We start from the raw sequence: 23,328 nt of genomic DNA, 5'->3' as shown, positions 1-23,328 counted from the left end.
GGAAACAGTCCAATTAAAAATATTTCAAATTTTAATAGTAATCGTAAATATCGAGTTTATTAAAATTGTTCATGACAGAGGGGAATTATAATAATTTACCAATATTGCCCCCCCACACACACACACACACAAAGAAACTCAGATATTTCATTCTACATACAAGCATATCAGAAGAGTACACATGCCATTAACAGAAAAAATTATTTTAGTGGATGGTAGATGCCATAATATAGTACAAAGGCAGTATATGTTGCCCTCCTGCAATGAGTCCTTGGACTCCATGAATATCATATAATAACAATAATCGTTGCCAATTGTGTTGCCAATAAAAATGGAATTATAATGGAAAACAAAATTTAATCTATTAGTGTTGAACCCAGGGTTCAAAATTTTCACTGGAAATTACTGTGTAACTTATCATTCTGAATTGTTTTACAAATTAAAATGGTTCAATTATAGCAGATATAAATAAATAAATAATAAAATAAAATTATGATGGAAAAAAATCTTTTATCAAGCAATCTTGTCATTTTAATAATGAAAACTAGTGTCCTGTGCTCTATGCATTATGCCAAATTAGAGTTGGAAGGCTCATATATTTTACACACAATACTGGGTGAAATTGTTCAGAGTGGAATTTTCACATCATTCAAAGCCCCCCCCCACCTCCTTTGAAACCTTGATGAGCATGTCGAAACCTCTTAATATGGAAATAATACTTAATATAGAATAATTAATATAATTTTAAACTGTTCCTGCCAAATTTTGCCAATAAAAAATCCACTGACTGAAATTAAAATTCAACCACAGAGATATCTTGTGTTTATCTTAAATCCCAAATTGTATTAAATTCCTCCAACCAGATCAAAGTTACAGTAATATATAATTGACATTTCCCCTTTTCTGTTTTATGGAAACTGGCCAATTGAAACAATAACTAAATAAATTAATTTACTACATTACATTTTAATTAATAAATGTTGAGTGATTTGAAAGACTAAGATTTAATGATACAACACTTAGCTCATTATTTACAGTTAATTATTATGATTAACAGTAACTCTCTACTCTACACATGGCAATGATGTGCAATATGCACATTATACATTCTGTCACCTCGTACATATTTGAGACTGATACTAAATATCATAAACAGTGAGTATTATACAGCCATTACACTCATCATGGGAGATCATTCCATTTTATCATACATTCACAACATCTTCACCATGAATTAATTCAGTGACACTGCAGATGTATTTTGCCACCATGCATAATTAGTGGAGGGTGAAGTGGTACTTAAAAAAAAAAAGTTTCATATTTGGTCTAAAGAGCAGGATTAACGGAATGCTTAACTCTTATCCAGTGTTACTATCTTTCTATCACTACAGCCCTCCCCTTCCCAGAATGCTATTACATAACTTTTAATGACTACAAAGTCAAGGATACTGTTAGTCCCTTTACACACTCAATACACAGAAATATCCAATACAACATTAATATCCCAAATACTTCAGGTTCAAAGTTCAGTATCATATGTTCTTCTATACTACCATACTGAATATTCCTTCAACATGCAATACACTGAAAAATATTTGCTGTGTTTATAGTGGAAAAAAAATTTCCACTATAATCTTCTGCTAATATTAGCTTACAATTGTCGTTTTTTGAAACCAAGATCATTCTCCCATACTCACTCTTTCTATTACTATCAGAAACCTTGGGATTAAAGTTAACTGGTGCTAGGTTATTTTTGGATTCCATTTTTCCTTATCATTATGCGAAATGTATGCTTTGTGGAGAGAGGTTGGAGTATGGTTAGATAATGATAATGGAGTGAATGTGTGTAGAAAATGTAAGGAAAATGAGGAATTAAAGTGTGTTTCAGGTCGTGAGTGTGATATTTTTGTCAAATTTCAGAATGTAGAAAATAGCGATAGGATAAGAAATTGTGAGGTTGTACCAGAGAGCTGTGAGGGAGAGAATGTAGAAAGTGTGAATGAAGGTATACAGAGCAAATTAATGCTATAACAGATAATAAAAAAGATGAGATAGATGCAATGAGTGAGATCGCATTGTTGAACGGAGCGATACATAGAGCAAAGTGACAGCTGGAGTGTATGCACAAATGTCTACCGAGTGTACCAGCCAATAAAAAAAAGTATGATAGGAAAAATAAGAGTATGATTGTGAATGTAAACAAAATGAAGGAGCAAGTGCTGTATGGAGATTCGTTAGTATGAGGTGTGATAGTAGAGAATTTGACAAAATCGTACCAACCTGGTGCGACCATTAAGGACGCAAACGAGTCTATTAGGGAGCAAAAGCAAAAGCATTAATGATAGTGCTGGCAGGTATGAATGATTTGAAAGAAGATAAAATGGAAATGATAGAGGACCTGAATGAATTGTTTGAGGTAGCAAAAGAGAAGAGTGAGAGAGTTAGGATGATTAGTCTTTTGCCATGGTATGACAGTGAAGAGTTTAGAAGGAGGGCCATAATTGCAAATGACTTTATGCGTGGGTTATGCAGGATGAGTGGTGTGGAATTTGTGGACGTGTGGAGTGAGTTCAATGGGCGAAAGGATCTATATAAGATGGATGGTTTGAATTTGAATGGATTCAGTGTAAGGAGACTTGAAAAAGTGTTGTTAAATGAAGTGGATGTGCAGAATTAGAGCAACTAGATTTATTAGTGGGGGGGAGTAGATATGCAGACCTTAGGGAGGCAGTTGAGTGCATGAATGAGCATAATATGCCCGAGCAATTAAGGACAACAAATCAGAATGGGATAGTTAGTATAAGGCATCAAGGTAGGGATGAGGCTAACGGGGGGGGGGGGGGGGGGGGGGGGTCGGCAATTCATGTATACTGATGCTAGGAGTATTAGGAACAAGAAGGAAGAATTTTTGGCCATGGTTGGCACTTCCAGACCACAGGTTATTGGCATTAGTGAAACATGGCTGACTGAAGATGATATAGCTAGTGGGATTGAATGTGAGGGGTATAGTGTGTTCAGGAATGACAGGGAGAATAAAATGGGGAAGGAGTATTATTGATGATAGCTGATGAGCTGCAACCAAGGAGAATAGAAGTTGAATTGCAGGATAGAGAAAAGAGCACATTTGAGGCCATTTGGTGTGAGATTGAGGCTAGCAGAACAAAATATAAAATTGGGTGCTGCTATAGACCAGGTGATGGAAAAGATGGTGGAGATAGTATGCATAAGCAAATAGAAGAAATGAGTGGAAGGAGGGTAATTATTATGGGAGATTTCAACTATGGTAGCATTGATTGGAGGGAGGAGAGGACACATGGGAGGAAGGAATTAGGTTTTATGTGGTTATTAAGGGATAACTATCTGCAACAGCATGTAATAGAAAATACTAGGGGTCAAAGAGTGCTTGACCTAGTAATTGCATCTGAGGATTTGGCTGTAAGGAATATGACCACATTGCCACCAATTGGTGAGTGATCATAGAGTCTTGACTTGGGAGCTGGCTAAAGGTATGGGATTTACAATTAAGACAGACTACATGTGAAATTATCGGGCTGGTAAGTATGACAAGCTTAGGAGACTGATTGGTTCAGTGCCATGGCATGTAAAACTGCAAGGGCTGGATGTTGATAGTGCATGGGAGGCGATTCAGACGTTTTTGCAAGAGGCAATGGCTGACTGTATACCTAGAGTCCGAATAATAAATCAAGTAGGGATTAAATGGATGAATAAAACCATTAAGCTTGAGCTGCAAAAAAAGAAACAACTGTGGAGAGAATTTAAGGAGAAAGGTGACCTGCAGGCACATGAACGGCATAAAGCTCACGCCAGAAGGGTAACAAGTGTGGTAAGAAAAGCAAAAGTGGATTATGAAAGAACATTAGCCCATGCAGGCTAAAACAGTTTTTTCGATATGTTGCAAGTAAAAGAAAAAACGTATGCGGCAGATTGATTTTAAAGAATGCCGATGGTAGGGAGGTAACCGAATCAGTTGATATAGTAGAATTACTGAGTGAGCACTTTGCAAGAGTATATCATCCAGGTGGTGACACTGCAGAAATGGAAGAACCAACAGCTTATACGGGAATTGTGGTGAATGAAGTGGAGGTGAATAGTCTATTACAAAACCTCAATGTCAATTCATCTGTGGGACTGGATGGTATACCAGCTTGTGTTGTACAAGAAGCGGCTAAAGAATTGTCAGTGTCTTTGACCATTTTGTTTAATTTGAGTCTTGGGTCTGGGTTAGTCCCAAGGGAGTGGAAAGAGGGGAAAATAGTTCCACTGCATAAAGGAGGTTCCAAGACTGCTGTTGAAAAGAAAATTACCGGCCGATCAGCATATCAGGAATTGTTGTCAAGGTCTTGAAGAAAATAGTCAAGATGAAAATACAAGATTGAATAGATGAAAACGGGATACTCTATGGGGGATACACCATGGTTTTGTGAAGGGTAGATCATGTCTCAGTAACTTGCTCACATTCAATAACACAGTGACAGCTGACCTGGATAAGGGTAACGGGTTTACAGTGATTCTACTGGACCTTGCTAAAGCCTTTGATAGGATACCACATGGAATTCTAATCAGTAAACTGCAGCATATTAGAATGGATATAGGATTGGTGAGATGGATAGGAGGGTGGTTGATGGAGATATATCAGAGAGTGGTTTATTCAGGAGTAGAGTCCAAAAGACGCCTGTGACTAGTAGTGTGCTGCAGGGCTCTGTTCTTGGACTGCTACTGTTTAATTTGTTCATTAACGATATAGGAAAGGATCTGAGAGGAACTGTGTACCTATTTGCGGATGATGCAAAGTTATGTAGAGCAATAGTGAATACTCAGGATGTCAAAATTTTGCAGGATGATTTGGATAGTTTGGAGGACTGGGCTAAGGAGAATGGATGTCAATTTAATGTGGAAAAATGTAAGGTTTTGCATTTTGGTATGAAAAGATTAGCACCAGTATATCACATTGGTGGAACTGTACTCCAGGAGATTGACGAGGCCAGGGATTTGGGAGTGTTGGTGGATAGGGAGTTGAAGTTTAGGGGACACATTGCAAAAGTGGCAAAATCAGCTCAAATTTTTTGATAGGGAGAAAAGGAGTGTATGATTGAGACATTCAAATTACTGAAGGGTTTCTATAAGATTAATTCAGAAGATATTTTTGAGAATAGGTAGTGGGAGGACTAGGGGGCCATCCGTGGAAGCGTGGTAAGAGTGTGATTAGCAAGGGTGTTAGAGCTAGGTATTTTTACTTGGAGAGTGGTAAATGAGTGGAATAAGCTGCCAGAGTCTGTTGTGGGTGCAATGACTGCAAATGAGCTCAAGGTGAAGTATGATAGATACTGTGTGAATGTTGAATAGTTGTTCTTGACATGATGTTGGGCCTCCCTCGACGAGTTTAAGGATTCCTTGGAGCTGCCCGTAATAATAATAATAATAATTATCATACATGGAATTTTTTTTATCTGTGATGTGTGCTGGATAATTTCATGTCCAGTGTGAGATCACCACTGTGCTTGATGGAGACCTGATTACTTGGAAAAAAGTTCCATATTTAGAGCAGTATACGAATTATCTTCCTAAAAGTTCTTGATTCTGTGGAAAAGGTCAGTCTGGCTGATGAGTGATTCCTCATTGGCTCATATAACCCTATCTCACACATTGTCAGTTTTAGCCTTATGTCTCTTGAGTGCTGCTCCACTGTACCAATATCTATCATTCAATCCTTTACTTTCCACTCATCCTGCTAAAGCATTGAGCAGCAGCTGCCCAACATCCTTTTAACTTAAGATCTGCTGAAACTGCTTCCCCTCTTCTTCTTCTTCCTTCATTTCAACTCCATCTATTCTCTGGAACAGCCATCCCAGTGAAGTGTTTCTAATCTAGCTCTTGTTCTGCTCCTTTCCCCCATGAACTGAAACATGTCTTCATTGTCAATGCTATAAAATCCCTTTAATAATTTAAATCTTCTATCATGTACCCTCTGATTGACTAGTTTTTGAAGTACACTGATCTTCAATTTATTCTCATACAGAACATCCCAAAGACCTTCCACAATCTTGGATACTCAACTCTGGATTCTCTCCAACACTTCTTCAGCCTACAGAGTCAAGGCAGCCGGATCTGTCCAGATGCAGCCTTATTAAAGTCTCATACAGGAAATAAATTCTTTATCCCTGCTTTAGAGAACATATTGCAAAGACCACCTTTGCAATATGTCCTCTAAACTTCATCATCAATTTCCTGGAGTTAAGTTCTATTAATATAGTACACTTGTAATCTTTTCATCCCAAAGTGCATGACTTTGTACCTGGCCACATTAACCTAACAGCCTTTGCCCAGTATAAACCATTCTACAAGATCTCTATATCAAGTTTATTGACTATCACTCTTCTCAGCTTTGCATCATCAGCAACCAACTGAATGTTTCTCCCTTAAATCATTCCTTATATTACTGATGTATAAATTAAAAGCAAAGGAACACGTACTGAGTTCTCCGGTACTACACCAGTCAACTGTCTATCTATCCATCCACCTTCTTCTAAATGATCAGCTTCACATCCATTTATAAAACAGAGTTCCATGTGGAATCCTGTCACATGCCTTTGCAAAGTCCAGCGGTATCACTGAGTTGCCATTTCCTTTATTCAACCTAACTGTCACTTTATTATAAAAAGTAAACAAATTAATAAGTAGAGGCCCACCCTTCACAAAACCATGTTGCCTCCTATAATGCATCATATTCATGTCTATCCAGTCATGAATTCTGTTTTTTACCAATTTCTCCAATACCTTAACCACCATTCTTGGGATACTGATTAGCCTACAATTTGCAACTTCTGTCTTGGAGCCTTCTGTATGCAGTGAAACTATTTTGATCTCGTTCCACTGAGGCTCAAATTAAACAGCTTGGTCAGAGGAGGTACCAATTCCCTTGCACACACACTCATAATGCATAGGCTAATATGCCATCTAATTCTATAACACTGGAATATCTCCACCTAGATGGTATATACATTTGCAGAATGATCACTCAGTAACTCAACTATTTCATTTGCTTCTGTTATCTCCCTACTCTAGCATTGCTCATTACAGTCATCCTTCCACAGTCATTCTTCCTTTTACTCACCACATAGCAAAAAACTCCTTAGGATTTATGTTATCCTCATCAGCTACCTTCCTCTCATAATTAGCTTTAGCCTTTTTTTACCATACAGGTTACCCTTCTTTCCTGTGCCTTGTATTGCTCATAGCCTTGATAATCACCTTTTTTTTTTTTTCTTTGTCAGTAAACTCCTACTTAATGATAATATTCATCCAACTCTTACCTGATTCATCCTTTTGACTCTCAGTATACAGTCTGATACTGCTTTCTTCACATATCCATTGGTCATCTGCCATGCACTGCTAACATATCTCCCTTTAATTCTTATGCCATCACTGCTCTAAGCCAACTCCTTAGTTTGTTGTAATTACCTGCTCTGTAATTCCACATCATTCTCTGTAATTCCACTTTTCTTAACAAAAAATTCTTCATGTCTGGCAACCTCCCAATTCAAGACTACATGATCACTTTACCCAAGCAAAAGAAGCATGACTAGATCAGTTACTGCTAAGTTCTCCGACAGTACCATTAGATTTAGCAGTCTCAAACCTCGTGTCCCCTCCACTACATGTTGTCTGAGGTAATTATTTTATGTAGCATATTAGCATATGCTACATAAATTCCATTTCTTTCCTTTCCTGTGACCATTTCTCCTCCCAACCAATGTGTCCCCATAGTTAAAGTTTCCCATAATAATTACTTGACCTGCACTAATGACACTAATCTGGTAATGCATGCCATCTACATTCTGCATATAACCTCCAGTCCATTGCAATACCAACAATTTATGCATATTCCCATACAAGTGCTCACTTTTAAAGCTCAGTAAAAATGAAAGAAGTAACTCAGTACCAGCATCAGATTATGGGCCAGTTTATAACCTAATCTTATCCTTGGGGACTAACCCTACCTATCTCTCCAGTGTCTATCTTCCAGCCCTCCTCCCTCACTTTACCAAAACACTGCTATGACTGTAAATTCAGTCAAAGAGAAACCCTTCTGTTGGAAACACGTCTACTAAAAGAAAGTGTTTCTTGGTCCACAAAAAAATCAAAAGTATTCATGAGTTAGAACATAGTGCAAAAAATTTTGAAGTGCTGTAAAAAGTTTTCTTTTTCCTCTTCAACAGCCTTGACAATGTGGAACAATAAAGATATTTACATATTGGCACTGGAAAACAACATAACCAAAAGGAAAAAAATCTAGAAAGTGCAAGCTTACAAACATTGATGAAATTACTTCAATGGTTCACTACATAAACAAGTGCTGGATTTTCAAATAGACTGATCTTGAAGGCTCAAATATAAAAAATTTCCTAAGCAATTTACATGCAACAAATTTGTATGTAACAACAGTCTCATATATAACAAGTGATTTAAAAACTGGCATAATGAGGTTATGTCAGTTTTTAAAAAGACTTTTTAAAAAGTGTTTATTATTCATTAGTATTGTTTAATTACAGAGAAATAAACTGTGTTTAGTATTAAGCATATGGTGTTAAAATTATGACTAATAAACTGCATTTAATATTAAGTGTATTGTAGCTTATACAAGCATATTCATGCAAATAATATCTAGGTATGTAATTCTAGGTATGTAATTTTTTCTCTCTATTACTTCTTTTTTTTTTTTTTTTTTAAACCTATTTGTTTTATCGAGGTTGCTGAGAATAAAAAAAAAATTAAAATAGGTTTTACTGATAAAAATAATAGGTTTAAATATGTTTGGTTTAAGTAGATTTAATTCATCACTGATATAGTGAGTAATGGTTATTACGAGGAAATTTTGTCAATCTCATGGTGCTCATTATAACCAAGTTCAAGTATATATTTCATCCTGCTGGCTTCTCACATGAGATTGCTTCAGACAACCACATTCGAGGCTTTTATCTTTTAGGGGTTGTATTAATTTTATTTGCTTCCTTTCCTGTGACCATTCCTTCTTCCAATCTATGTCCCATAGTTGAAGTTCCTCATAATAATTACTTGACCTGCACTCATTGCCAATGTGCCAATACATGCCACCTACTTTCTACTTTATATCCCCTGGCCTATAGCAGCAACTAACTATACATATTTTGTCCAGCTGTCTCACATCAGATAGCCTCAAATGAACTGCCCTCTGTATCCATGTACTCCTGATGGTATTTCTACTCTTTTTGAGTTCATGGTATTTCTACTCTTTTTCAATTCTTCTGTTATCATTAGCAAAATCCCTCCTCCCATTCTGTTTCCTCTGTCTTCCATGAAAATACATCACTTGCATTCCATCTCTGAGTATATCCCTGCTTGTCAATTGGACAAACCAATGTCAAAAACTCCTCATCTATCTGAAGACTTCTGGCATTAGTATACATAAACTGCAATACCCCTTCATCCCACAACCTCCCTCACACTTCGTGCTGATTATCCTACTAACGTTAAGAACCTGAGGAGCTACATTCAGTATCATGGGATCACTCTCCCACTTACTCACATCTAGGTTGCCTGGACCCACATTCACCTGCATTCCCACCATTTAAACATTCTAGTTTCCCTGAATTTGCACTTCCAAACTTTTGCTGAACAACACTTTCTTAAGACACCTAACTCCAAATTCATTCAAATGCAAACCATTCACCTTATATAAATCCTTTGATCCCTTAAACTTATTCTACATATCCACAAACTCTACACCACTCCTCCTGCACAACCTTGTGCATCGATTCATTTGCAATCATAGCTCTTTGTCTCAGCTTGCATCTATCACACCGTGGCAGTAGACTTTTTTTATTTGCTTGTACTAGAATTCCTTCATATCTTCTTACATAACACTCCTGTCATCTGCTAGATCATTAGTACCAGCCAAGATAATCTTCATCTCTTTCACTCTGTGCTTCTTTACAGCACTATTAACATCCTTAATCTTTGTCCCATGGAAACAATTTCATCATGTTCTCCTCAAGCACTTCTTAAGAGGAGTACTATAGTAACAATAGTAGATATTATTCTAAGGAGCCCCTTATAAAAATTCTTAAGGAACTCATGGAATCTGCATACAAAATTTGATTCTTATTCTCCCTCTTTCACTCTTTATATTAATAAAAAATTACAAGTAAATAATTGACTAATTTTTTGTATAATGAGAGCAGTTGACTTTGCAACAAGTGTACAAAATGAATCACATTGTTTGGGCAGTCATGTAATCTTTCAGTTTACTTATGCTAGAATAAAATACAGATGGGAAAAAAAAAAAAAAAAAAAGCAAAACTACCACAAAGTTAAGTCCTGATGCCGACTGTTAGAGCTTACTATGCACAATAATAATAGTAGATATCACTCTAAGTAGCCTATATAAAAAGTCTTAAGGAGCTCATCAAATCATAATCATGCCAACAAATGAGAAAGAACATTTCTTGTGAATTATAATATAAAATCAAAAGAATGGTTAAATGAAGTTTATGAAGTAAAAAAAAATGTTCCATGAAAAATTCATAGTAATTTAGAGATAATAAATTTCTTTTACAGATTACAACATCAAATAACAACTTTTTTCCTATTTTATGGATAGACCTCTAAACAGGTATGAACTAATAAAAACACAACGACACATTAAAAAGCATACCTAGGAATCCAAACAGGTTGATTAGAAACATCAGATTGGCAGATCTGAGTACTTTTTAATTGTATACTTTTACTCAGCTGAATAGCTTGTTTAATTTCTCGAATAGCATCTGAAACATTTTCTGGTTTAGAATTTTCATCAATAGAAATTTCACTATTTTCATCTTTTGATGATCTTGGACTCACTTGACTAGATTTCTGAGCTAAAAGTAAATATAAAAATGAGCCATGAAATTTTCATTCTTGCACATTCATGTTGCAGCTTAAAGTTGGGAGGGAAAAAAAAGCAAAACAAAAAGCAATGAGAAGTACTTTGAAAAAACAATATATATGTTTATAAAATACAGGAGAATTTCACAATAACATATTTTAAATCTAAAAATATTATAAAAACTTAGTAACAAATCAAATGCAAGCATACATGCAACAGCTGATTAGCTCTACTAACATGTTTCTGAATTCTACCAATAACAAGTTCTTTCCAGATATCCTCATTCTTAATATGATACTGCCATTGATATCATCTGTTTGGTCACCTAATCTTTCTCAAAACTCTCATATTTGTGGTCTCCAGTCTTCGATCAAATTTTTTTTTATACCTAGCTCTCATATTCATAAATTAAAATTGGTTTAGACACCATTTTGTATACAGCTATTTGAGTGTTTCGACCAAGATCTCGCTTATTTTATATAAATTTATTCAGTTGACTTCCTCCCATATCAGCTTTGCTAATTCTGCTATCTATTTTCAAATTTAATTTGTCATCTTCATTAAAAATTGTGCCTTAATGAGCTGAAATGTTTTACTTGTTCTATAGGTTCTCCATTCAGAATGGAGTTGGTGTTTTCAGAGTTTCTGCCTATTTTCATTGTCTTCATCTTTTTTAATGCTAATTTTCATATCAAATTGATTAAAGCAATTATTCACTTTAGTTAGGGAATCCTGCAGCCTTGTCCTGTATTTATTTAAAAGTATAACATCATCTGCTTAAATTAAGCAGCTGAGATTAACATTTCCAATTTCGATATCAGGTTTATTACCACTTTCTTTCATAATTTGATCCAATATAGATGAATAAATAGTGAAGATAATGTACACCCTTGTCTCATGCCTGATTTAACACCAAACCATCTTCCTGTACTATAAATTAAAGATACCAAGAAATTATATACAGTGGAACCTCAGTTGTCGAACGCCTCTGTTCCCAAACAGGCAAACGGCAACCACGTGCTGAGCTGTAAGGTGGGAACACCTTACAGATTCAGCGCAGACACCTGCTCGAATTTGCAGTGAGTTTTCTTGATTTTCTATGTTTTTTTTTTTTTTTTCATAAATTATTATTAATTAAGCCACCATCATCATGGGACCGCAGAGGAATAGTGATAGCAGCAAAGCAAAAAGAAAAGTTGTTACAACCACCATGATAGAGATGAAAAAAGAAATCATATTCAAATATGAAAATGGCATTCATGTCTCGGATCTTGCTATGCAGTTCGGTATGGCGAAATCAATGATCTGTACAATACTCAAAAATAAAGAGGCGATCAATTTTCGTGTATATTTTATCTATTTATTGTGTTTATTCTTTTTATGTAAGATTTTATGCATTTTCATTATGTTTGTATATGATCTTATGCATGAAGTACTGTTGTAAAGGTTTAAATGAACAATCATCTGGGGTTCGGGAACAGATTAATCCATTTTACATTAATTCTTATGGGAAAATGGTTTCAGTTTTCGAACAATTCGGTTTCCGAACAGCCTTCGGGAACAAATTAAATTCAACAACCAGGGTTTCACTGTACTTGGTTTTTTTTTATACAAGTGTAAGCAAACAAAGTTTGCATCTGAAGTATTTGCAAGACTGGGGCAACTCATATATAGAAGTTAAGGACATTGCATCACTTGCCTTAATATCCCATAATGCAAAGCACATATCCTTGTGGACATGTATAAGGGTCATTACCCAGACCGGTTTCGACCTTTATTGCAGGGATAATGCATTATGGGATACTAAAGCAAGTGATGTGGAGTCATTAACTTCTATATACGAGTTGCTCCAGTCCTGAAAATATTTCAGGTGCAAATTTTGTTTGCTTACACTTGGATAAAGGATTAAACCAAGTATATAATTTCTTTGTATCTTTAATTTATAGCGTAACTAAGTGGAAAAACTTCCAACATCTTCCTGTACCTCTGTCAATTCTAACTGCTGATTTACAACTCAAATATACACTAATTATATCTGATATAATGTCCCATTTACACAACATAAATGGAGCATTTTGAACAACTTTCCTCTTGGAACCTTGTCATATGCTTTTTCCAAATCTACAAATCTTAAATACAGATCCCTGGTATATTCTCAATATGTCTTAACTACTTGTCTTAAAGTGAAAATCTGATCCTGACAAGCTCTATTTGGCCTGAATCCCAATTGTTCTTCCCTAAGCTCCCCCTCCACAATTTTTCAGCCATTTCTCAAGTATACTTGCATAAATCTTACCATAAACACTCAGTAGGGAAATTCCTCTATAATTCTCACATTCAGTTTTATTTCCCTTTTTATATTATTATTATTATTATTTCCCAAGACATCATGGAGTCAAAGACTCATCTGGGAGGTCCTTTTATCACACACACATCTCATCAGTCTTAAACACACTCAAACTCCTTGCAGACACCACACTCTCAGGCAAGGCATTCCAATCATTCACAACTCTGCACGAAAAAAACCTGCCTCTCACTCCCCTACTCACACCCTCTTTATACAGTTTCCAGGGATGACCTTTGGGTCTCCCCTGATCTTCCACTATTCTCTGTAAAACTTCTCCAACATTGATCCTATAACAACCCCTTACCAACTTGTCTCTGTCATATCTTCCCCTCTTCCTCCTGTCCACCAGACTGTGCAAATTACATCTTCTCAATCTTTCCTCTTACTCGACATTCCAGAAGTCAGAAACTACCTTAGTCAGTCTCCTTTGGACCCTTTCCAACATCTCTTCATCCTTCTGAAAACCCGGTGACCAAATCTGGACACAATAGTCCATGTCTGGCCTAATCAAAGCCTTATAAAACGGAACAAGAATTTCCCTACTTCTACACATCAGTGTCCTCCACATCATTCCCAGAAGTCTTTGTGTTGTCTTCACAATTTTGGCGATGTGTCCCCTTAATTTTAGATCCTTATCCACTATCACCCCCAGATCTCTTATTTCCTCTACCTTCAACAATATATTCTCAGCAAGCATAAATTCTGCATCCCATCTTTGTTTTCCAAATTTTAAAACCTTACATTTTGCAACATTGAACTCACATCCCCATTTCCGTGCCCAATCACTCAATTTATTCAAGTCTTCTTGTAAGGCCACAACATCGTCACTACTCTTTATGGTTCGTCCCAACTTTGCATCATCTGCAAACAACTGAATATCTCCATCCAAATCTTCACCAATATCATTAATATAGAAGTTAAACAGCAATGGACCTAAAACAAACCCCTGAGGCATTCCACTAGTGACTTTCCTTTTCTTGGATATCGCTCCCCCCATACACAACAGATAGCCAGTCGCCAATCCAATGCACCAATCTAATATCCAACCCCATCTGCTCTAGTTTGACTGTCAACCTATCATGAGGTACTCTATCAAAAGCCTTTGCGAAATCCAAGTATATTACTGTGTATACTTTTCCTCTGTCCAAGGAAGCAGTCACTTTATTGTAATAAGTAAGTAGATTACTAAAACATGACCTCCCTTTAGCAAATCCATGCTGTCCATCAAAAATTATACCATTGTTATCAACCCAACTCTGGATCCTAGTTCTAACAAGCTTCTCCAACACTTAACCACAACACCTGACACAGAGATAGGCCTATAGTTTGATGCTCGAGTTCGATCACCTCCTTTATGATGTGGCACAATCTTGGCCTCCTTCCACTCTTTAGGAACTTGACCAAGTGCAAGACTCGTATTAAAAAAATATGTCAAGGCAGGTGTCACCTCTCTGGCACATTCCTTCAGAATACGCGGTGATATATTGTCAAGTCCCACAGCCTTATTTACATCTAGTTTACTGAACTTCCCAAACACCTCTTGCTCACTTACAGTTAGTCTCTCCTCCCCATTATTAACTTGTCTCAATCTCTCCATGAAGTCACATTCACAAGATTGAAAGATCTTTATGAACTGCTCATTAAGTATCTCCACTACACATTCTGTAACAGCTGTCTTTATACCATTTCCTCCAATCATTGTCATCCTTCCATAATCATTCTTTCTTTTGCTGGCTACATATCGAAAGAACTCCTTAGGATTCTTTTTGGCTTCATTAGCTAACTGCTGTTCATTTAGCTACTCTCTCACCAACCAAGTCACCATCCTTGCCTGGTCTTTGTAGACCTCATGAAATTGGTTACTTCCACTTCTCTTATGCTGCCTCCACAATGCCCTTTTTCTCTGTATCGCATGCTTAATCTCTTTATTCATCCACCTTACACCTACCTTATTTAACCTTCTCACCCTTGGAATACATTTAGACATTGCATCTACTAAATAGTTTTTGAAAATCCCCCAAGCTGCAATAATCTCTTTTCCAGCTAACTCCTCATTCCATGCTACACCCAAGCTGTCTCCTGAGCTCTTCATAATCACCCCCTTTGTAGTTCCACATATACCTTTTTTTCACAGGGGTTCTTGCACTGCTGGCAACCATCCAGGTAATCACCTCATGGTCACTTTCAGTATAGATGGGTACTATAAACATTCTACTCCAATCATCTGGAATTCAACCCTTTGACCAGTCCTTATAAATTATGCAGTATGGCCACAGTAAAACTTTTATACCTAAATAACTTAGCATTGCAAATATTGGAATATGGAATATGGGCATATTCCAAAAGTTGGTAAAATGGCTCAAAGGATTACTTGGATACTGAAAAACATATCTTAAACAAGTAAAGATAGGGAAGCTATTATCCCTCTTTATATGGTTATTATTCAGCCATATCTTGACTACTGTGCACAGATTTGTTCACCTGGGTTTCTTGGGGACCAAGAAGTGGTAGAGACGATTCAAACACGAGTGACAGATCTGTGAAATGCTCCCTATGGGAGCAGGTTAAGGAAGGTTTGTGGATACAAGGTTTAGTTGTTGTTGAGTCCCTCGAAGAGCTTCTAGATATGACCGTGGATCTGTTGAACTGCTTTGGCAATCTGTTGAACTTTGATGGAGTAGAGCTTTTCTCTAGGGTTATTGCCAATTTTCTGCAGAGCAGCAGCAATTTCTGGACAAGAATAAATATGGACAGGTGTTAGTTCAACTCCTGGAGTGTTTTTGCATGTTTCATAGCCCTACTACCATCTGGCTGAATTTTCATGCCTTTAAAATGTTTTGTCTTTAGTCTGGTGATGATTGCGGTTATTTCTCTATTTTCATTAATTTCACTGATTTCACTCTTCTTCTTGATAGTTTGTTTTATCAATCTTATTTTGGCGACAGAGTTAGCATCAGTTAGTGATATTGATGTAATTTTTGAGATAAGTATCTTGCTTCTTTGGCTAGTCTGTCTGCTCTTTCATTGCCTTCAATATTTACATGGGCTGGTATCCATTGCAGTATGCAGTTCTTATTTTTCAAATTTAAGGTTAGTTCATGAATTTCCTGTGCCTGTTTTGTTTTTCCATTTTTTAATGCCTCAAGTGCAGAGTAGCTGTAGATGGTTATTCCTTGTATAATGTTTATTACTGAATTTGAGAGCTGTTTGTATGGCAGTTAATTCACAAGTGTACACCCTTCTTTTCACAATATGAAATTAAATTTTATCCTGCTTAACACTAAATAGTGATCACTTCACATTTCAAATCCTCTATAAACCAGTGGGAAAACATCACTGTCAACAATAACAGTCAATGAGATTTTTCTTATTTCTTGCATCATCTGTCCATGTGAATTTTTAAACATTTTTGTTAGAACACGGTGTTGGTAATAATTAGTTCATGTCTAGCAGAAATCTAGCAGGTATTTACTACTATTATTATTACCTTTGTTCTTTTCTCAAAATTTTCTTAAAACATTTCTATGACTGGTAATAATTTCCTACTCTGCTGTATAGATCTCCAATAAGCACCAACTTTTCCTTTATTGTTGTGTCAGCTGCCTTCTCTACTGCTTCGAAAAATTCCTTCACTTCTTCTTTAGTAGATCCTTCTGTGGAACTATACGTACAAATAAGTCTCATTATCCAGTTCCCCCCATTCTGATATTTGACCACATCCCTACTTGATAATGCCACCAATCAAGATTATCCTCATATTTAGTGTTGAATATTATAGCTACTCCTTTTCCCTGATTGCTATGTTGCTTAGAAAGATCACATCTGTTTTTGTCTTTGTTTTGTACTTATCTAATTCTTCTGCTAGTTCTTTTTTTTTTTTCCACTGATGGTGCCAATAATAATCTCCACTGATATTGAGTTGGAATTTGTTCCAGTAGCTGACTTTTTGCCATTTGCACTGTTCTCAGATGAAAACTGGGGGCCTTGTTAAACTGGGCAGCAGCACCCCCAGCTAACATGAAATGCTGTCACATTGTACTATCATTTTTCATTATGGTTTAAGCTAATAAGAATACAGTTTAATCAGCTAAATTTCTAATTGCCAAGCCCATCCTCGTTCATTCAGTATCCAAGTCGATACCTAACAGGGTGTATCATGAGAAGGTAAAGACTGGACATTAGGTCAGAAGCAGTGGTCAGTTCTCTGCATTGCTTAAAAGGCTACATGGAGGTCACCTCCCATTTATCCAGTTTTGACCCTTAAGAACTCCTAAATTCATATCTAGTCAATCCAACAATTACTTGGACCAGCCTATATCATACCTCATCAACTCTTCTACTCATAAGCATCAAAGCTTTACATATTACAAATTTGAAGTTAAAGGTTTCACTCAGCAAAACTCTTAATAAAAATGACTAAAAGGCAAAGTTCTTGAACAGTGTCTTAAGTGCAGTGCAATATCAAAGCAACTCATGCCAAAAAGCTCTATATTTGGAAGATCTCAATCACTTTTGAATCTGATTATTTGAAATAAAAATACTGTTTGCTATGATGGCACATTTCTAGTGATCTAAAGAAAAGAGGAAATTAAATTTATTCACTTTTAATTTAGTGTAGTACAATGTTTACCAACTGTGACTGATATGAATGAACGTATGCATCCATATACACACATATGCAGAGATAGAACACCTTTGCTTATCATTATTAATTGGGATAAATAGGGATCAAAGTATGCCATGGTAAGTGATGTATACCAATTTTCTTTTTTTTAGATTATATCTCTCTAAAAATAAACTAAGACAAAATACACTTTAATAACAAAAAAAAAAAAAAAAAAAAAAAAATTGAATGGCAAAGAAATGGAGCTAGCTGAGGAATCAGATAAGTACCAGATCGACATAATAGGGGTGACTGAAACAAAAAAGACAAAAACTGGTGAGATCTTTCTGAGCAATAAATACAAAATGTTATATTCAGGCAATGACAATCAAGGAAAAGAAGGAGTAGCCATAGTATTCAACACATAATACGAGGATAATCTTCTTGAATAGCAGGCAGTTTCAAGCAGAGTGATGTGGGCTAATATCACAATGGGGAATTGGACAATGAGACTTATTTGTGCCTATGGTCCCACAGAAGGTTCTACTAAGGTAGAAGTGGAGGAATTTTTTGATGCTTTAGAAAAAGCAACTGACACAATGAAAAAGGAAAAGTTGGTCCTTGTTGGGGATCTAAATAGCAGAGTAGAAAATGATTGTCAGACATACAAAAATATTTTGGGAAAATTTGGAGAAAAGAACAAAGCTAACTCTTTCGTTTTGATAATTAAAATAATTATTATACAGGTACTTATGCATACTGCGAGAAGCACCTAATGAACGAAAAGCTTTTTTTCTTTTACTCCTGCTAAACACTGACATAATACATTCATTGTACAGGTAACCCTCATATAACGCAGATGTTAGGTTCCATAGAAATGCCGCGTTATATACATCACATTATGCGAGACTCAGATTACATAGCAAAAGTAGGGTTGGGTTCCGAAATCGTTTTTATTTTTAATTATATAAACAACAATGACACAACCAACAAAAATATTTTTTTTTATTTAATTCTTGTAATTCATGTAAGTTAAGAAAACATAAACTATGAAACAAATATCTAGTATAAACTTGTAAAATTACAAATTGTACATAAACTTCATTGCACATAATAAAGTGGATATTTCAATCATCATCACTGTCTTCAAAACGAACATTTCGTAGATGTTCTTTATTTACGGGTGTCATCACTTTTGTGAAGTGATGACATACAAAAGTGAAGTCGTCATCACTTTTGTATAATTATACAAATGAGATTGTATATTTTGTATAATTATACAATGAAAATTATACAATTTGTATAATTCTCATTGCATACTTCGGCTGGTTTAATTATCAAGAAGTCAGTAATAAGACCTTGCTTACCACTATGCTGCAATTTTTTATTAAGTTCATAATATGGAGCTAAACAAATATTCAATTGTCTCGTGAATTTTTCTGGAGCCCTCCGTTCTGGGGTCATTATCCGTAAAATAGCTTTCTAACTTTCTTGCCAAGTCCAATCCTTCTGCTATTTCTTTAAACTGAATTTTTTAACGGATTCATCACAATCAGAATCTTCGACAGAATGTTCCCTGCCATCTATTAATTGTACCAGTTCCTTCTCATTTAAATCTTATTTCCCCATCAATTAATTCACTAATTTCGTTAAAACTCGCATATCGCAAAAACTCTCTATGTGGCCATTATTATACAAATATATTTTTTTAGATAAAAAAGCATTACATATTGTATGTAACTCAGAAGAAAATAAGATTACACATTTATGATTTTTAATACGCTTTCATGGTAGAAAACAAAGACAACTTTCACCAATAATTAATACTTTATACAGTAAACAATTGACATACGTGCATGCTAAAGGATATTTCCCCTAAAATTCGCTACTTATAACTACATGCGCGATATGGGCAGACACAAATTTAACGAAGATAAATTCGTGTATAGAGGCTTAAGTGCTGTGAGGACATCATGTTGGAGGCTTAATGGAATTTTTACAATGCTCAAAAAGAATTAAAATAGAATTTAATACTTCCTATATTTCGTCCTAGTCACTAGGACATCTACGGGGATTACAAAACCAATTAATGTAACATGCACACACAAATCTTACAATACTAAGCCCAACCACGTGGGTGACACTAAAGTCCTATCTAGGTGGAGCGCCCTCTAAGGGCAGTAGTAGGTGGCCTGGAATGTAAGGTGGTACCTCTGGTGACGAGTGTTTCCCAAATCTTCGGAAGCTTAATGCAACCGTATTTATTAAGATTTGGCTGGTTTCTGAGAGCTGCTGCTGCTTCTAAGAAAAGTCTCTCTTTCTTGAATTTGCTGAGGTGGAGCATGGTGGTTTTCTTTCATGATACTCTGTGGGTGGTGTCCAAAACATGGTCAGCCAAGCCTGAATGGCCATAGTTGTGTTTAAGATGTAAAACTTGTGTTCCTCCAGGCGGATGGATGCTAATCTGCCTGTCTGTCCAAAGTACGCCAGCTTACAGGAACAGGGTACTTTGTAAACTCCAGGCAGCGAGAGAGGAGGGAGCTTACAAAGTACCCTGTTCCTGTAAGCTGGCGTACTTTGGACAGACAGGCAGATCAGCATCCATCCGCCTGGAGGAACACAAGTCTTACATCTGTAAACACAACTATGGCCATTCAGGCTTGGCTGACCATGTTTTGGACACCACCCACAGAGTATCATGGAAGAAAACCACCATGCTCCACCTCAGCAAATTCAAGAAAGAGAGACTTTTCTTAGAAGCAGCAGCAGCTCTCAGAAACCAACCAAATCTTAATAAATACGGTTGCATTAAGCTTCCAAAGATTTGGGAAACACTCGTCACCAGAGGTCCCGCCTTACATTCCAGGCCACCTACTACTGCCCTTAGAGGGCGCTCCACCTAGATAGGACTTTAGTGTCACCCACGTGGTTGGGCTTAGTATTGTAAGATTTGTGTGTGCATGTTACATTAATTGGTTTTGTAATTCCCGTAGATGTCCTAGTGACTAGGACGAAATATAGGAAGTATTAAATTCCATTTTAATTCTTTTTGAGTGTTGTAAAAAATCCATTAAGCCTCCAACATGATAACGAAAATAAAATTTGATTTTTAAGTCATGCGGTGAAAAATATATGAAAAGATAAAGGATTATTGCGATTTGTAGACCGCGTTGTATAAGTACCGCATTACACGAGGGTTACCTGTATTTTGTTATACTCGAAATTATTACTGTTGAAGATATACAGCAAAACATAATTTAACAAAGAAGTACAGAAAAAAAAAATATGACAAAAAGGGAAAATGTTCTGATTCTGAAATTTGTCCTATTATTATCGGCTTTCATCAGTAGACAAATCCATCTAGAGGTGACAATGAGATAATCTAATAAATGACCAAATTCGTACTTTACCAGACATGTAATTAGTAACAAATGTGTCACTTTATGTTGTCAGTGAAAAAAAATGGGCACTCAGAGAAAAACTAACCTCAAGGCTGAGTAATTTAGTGCTGGAAGAAAACAAACTTCAAATAAACGAATAGTTAGTAATTGCCGTTAAACCAACATGCATAACACGAGATTCACCAAGGCATGTATAAATTGGATATATTCACACTCACAGAAAGAGATCTCCATCAAATATCCTTTAATTTTTTTATGCATATATATGCAAACACACAACAATGACATGTTCAACCATGTTAAAATCACAATATTTTATATTACTCAAAATCAATCTGAAATGATTATCATTAGATTATCATTATGAGTGAATGATAATTTTTAATTAACACATTCTTGGACCAGAACATTTATCTTTAAATTTAATTTGCTGCTTCATAATCCATTCCTGAAAGCGATCTTTCATGCCCTCTGGTTCAGCCAAATGCAAACTCCTGCTGCTATCTTAAGTCCTGAACTATATCTCCTGTTAGATAAGTTCAACAAACTGTAACCGATCAACAACTGATTCTCATAACTATCATGGTAGAGTCCATCCTTTCAATTGATGAGATGTCTCTAAATACTTTCTCCTGCTATCCAGAAATAATATTGATAAGAAGTTGTGAGCCATAATCCAATATTGGTCTGAGAGATTCACCAATTCGCATGTGGCGAGTAGCTAAAGAATGAATAAAATAACTTTTTTAAAGAAATAGGCTTTTAAACAAAATCTTTCTTAAACTTTACAAGACGACAAAGTTTTCTTTTAAGAAAGAATGAAAAACAATGCTGCCATAACTTCTCCAATGGACATGGCATACCACCATTACCGGAGTACAATGTTCTTGTCTGCCACAACTAAAGATAATTATGGTATCCTGCTCTTCGGTGGTAGGTGTCATACATTATGCTTGCACAATTATCTATTTTAGAATCTTATGACGGGGGTGCTTAGGAGTCAAAGCTGAATAACTGAGAGGAGACCTCCACATAGCCTTTAAAGGAATGCGGAGAACCAACCAGGGCTTCTGACCTAATGTCCAATCCTCACCTTCTCGTGATGCACCCTGTTGGGTATCTACTTGGATACTGAACGAACTACAATGGGCTGGCAATTTGGGATTTAGCCGACCAAATTGTATTCTTATTGGTTAAACCAAAATAAAAAATGATGGTACATGACAAAATTTCATGCTGGCTGGGGCATTGCCCGGTTAAACAAGGCCACGTTGTTTTCGCCAGGGAACCTGGGCAAACAGCGAAAAGTCAGCTACTAGAACAAATCTGAAAACACACCCCAACTCAACATCACCAGAGTTAAAGAACGGTACTATCAACATAAGAAGCCTGAATGGTAAAGAAATGGAGCTAGCTGAGGAATTAGATAAGCACCAGATCGACATAATAGGGGTGACTGAAACAAAAAAGACAAAAACTGGTGAGATCTTTCTGAGCAATAAATACAAAATGTTATATTCAGGCAATGACAATCAAGGAAAAGAAGAAGTAGCCATTGTATTCAACACAAAATATGAGGATAATCTTCTTGAATGGCAGGCAGTCTCAAGCAGAGTGATGTGGGCTAATATCACAATGGGGAATTGGACAATGAGACTTATTTGTGCCTATGGTCCCACAGAAGGTTCTACTAAGGTAGAAGTGGAGGAATTTTTTGATGCTTTAGAAAAAGCATATAGCAGACGACATAAATTTTGGCGGTAAAAATTTGAAACATGGTATACATAGTGTACATGGAAGTAGTGTAGTATGCCATTAAAAATAACTTTGTAAAATGTTTTAAATCGGTAACTAAATTATTTCATTCTGGTGAGTGATTTTTTAAAATAGTTAAAATGTATAGACAGAAAATTTTTAAAATCTGGAAAATTTATTTTTAAGATATATATAGGCACACTATTCGAATTTTAGAGGTGCAGTAATCAAATTTCAGTATCGAAAGAAAATGACGCACTAATCGAGGGATTACTGTAATAATAATAATCCGATAAAATCC

At 36.0% G+C, this 23,328-nt stretch overlaps 1 protein-coding gene across 6 annotated transcripts in view; it reads right to left on the bottom strand.

Moving 5' to 3' along the window:
- LOC150092956 (uncharacterized) overlaps positions 1-23,328 on the bottom strand; it is a 511,183-nt gene that overhangs the window by 292,239 nt on the left and 195,616 nt on the right. For all 6 annotated transcript variants that reach the window (XM_090414059.1, XM_090414064.1, XM_090414063.1 and 3 more), the window contains exon 3: positions 10,712-10,913. In XM_090414059.1, the coding sequence (XP_090270185.1) occupies positions 10,712-10,913 (202 nt within the window). The remainder of the gene's footprint in view (positions 1-10,711; positions 10,914-23,328) is intronic.

This window comes from Typopeltis vanoorti, chromosome 24 (assembly GCF_054136105.1).
Source record: "Typopeltis vanoorti isolate ZY-2024b chromosome 24, IOZ_Tvanoo_1.0, whole genome shotgun sequence".
Classification (NCBI taxonomy): Eukaryota; Metazoa; Arthropoda; class Arachnida; order Uropygi; family Thelyphonidae; genus Typopeltis; species Typopeltis vanoorti.
This window is presented reverse-complemented; position numbering and strand designations above follow the sequence as displayed.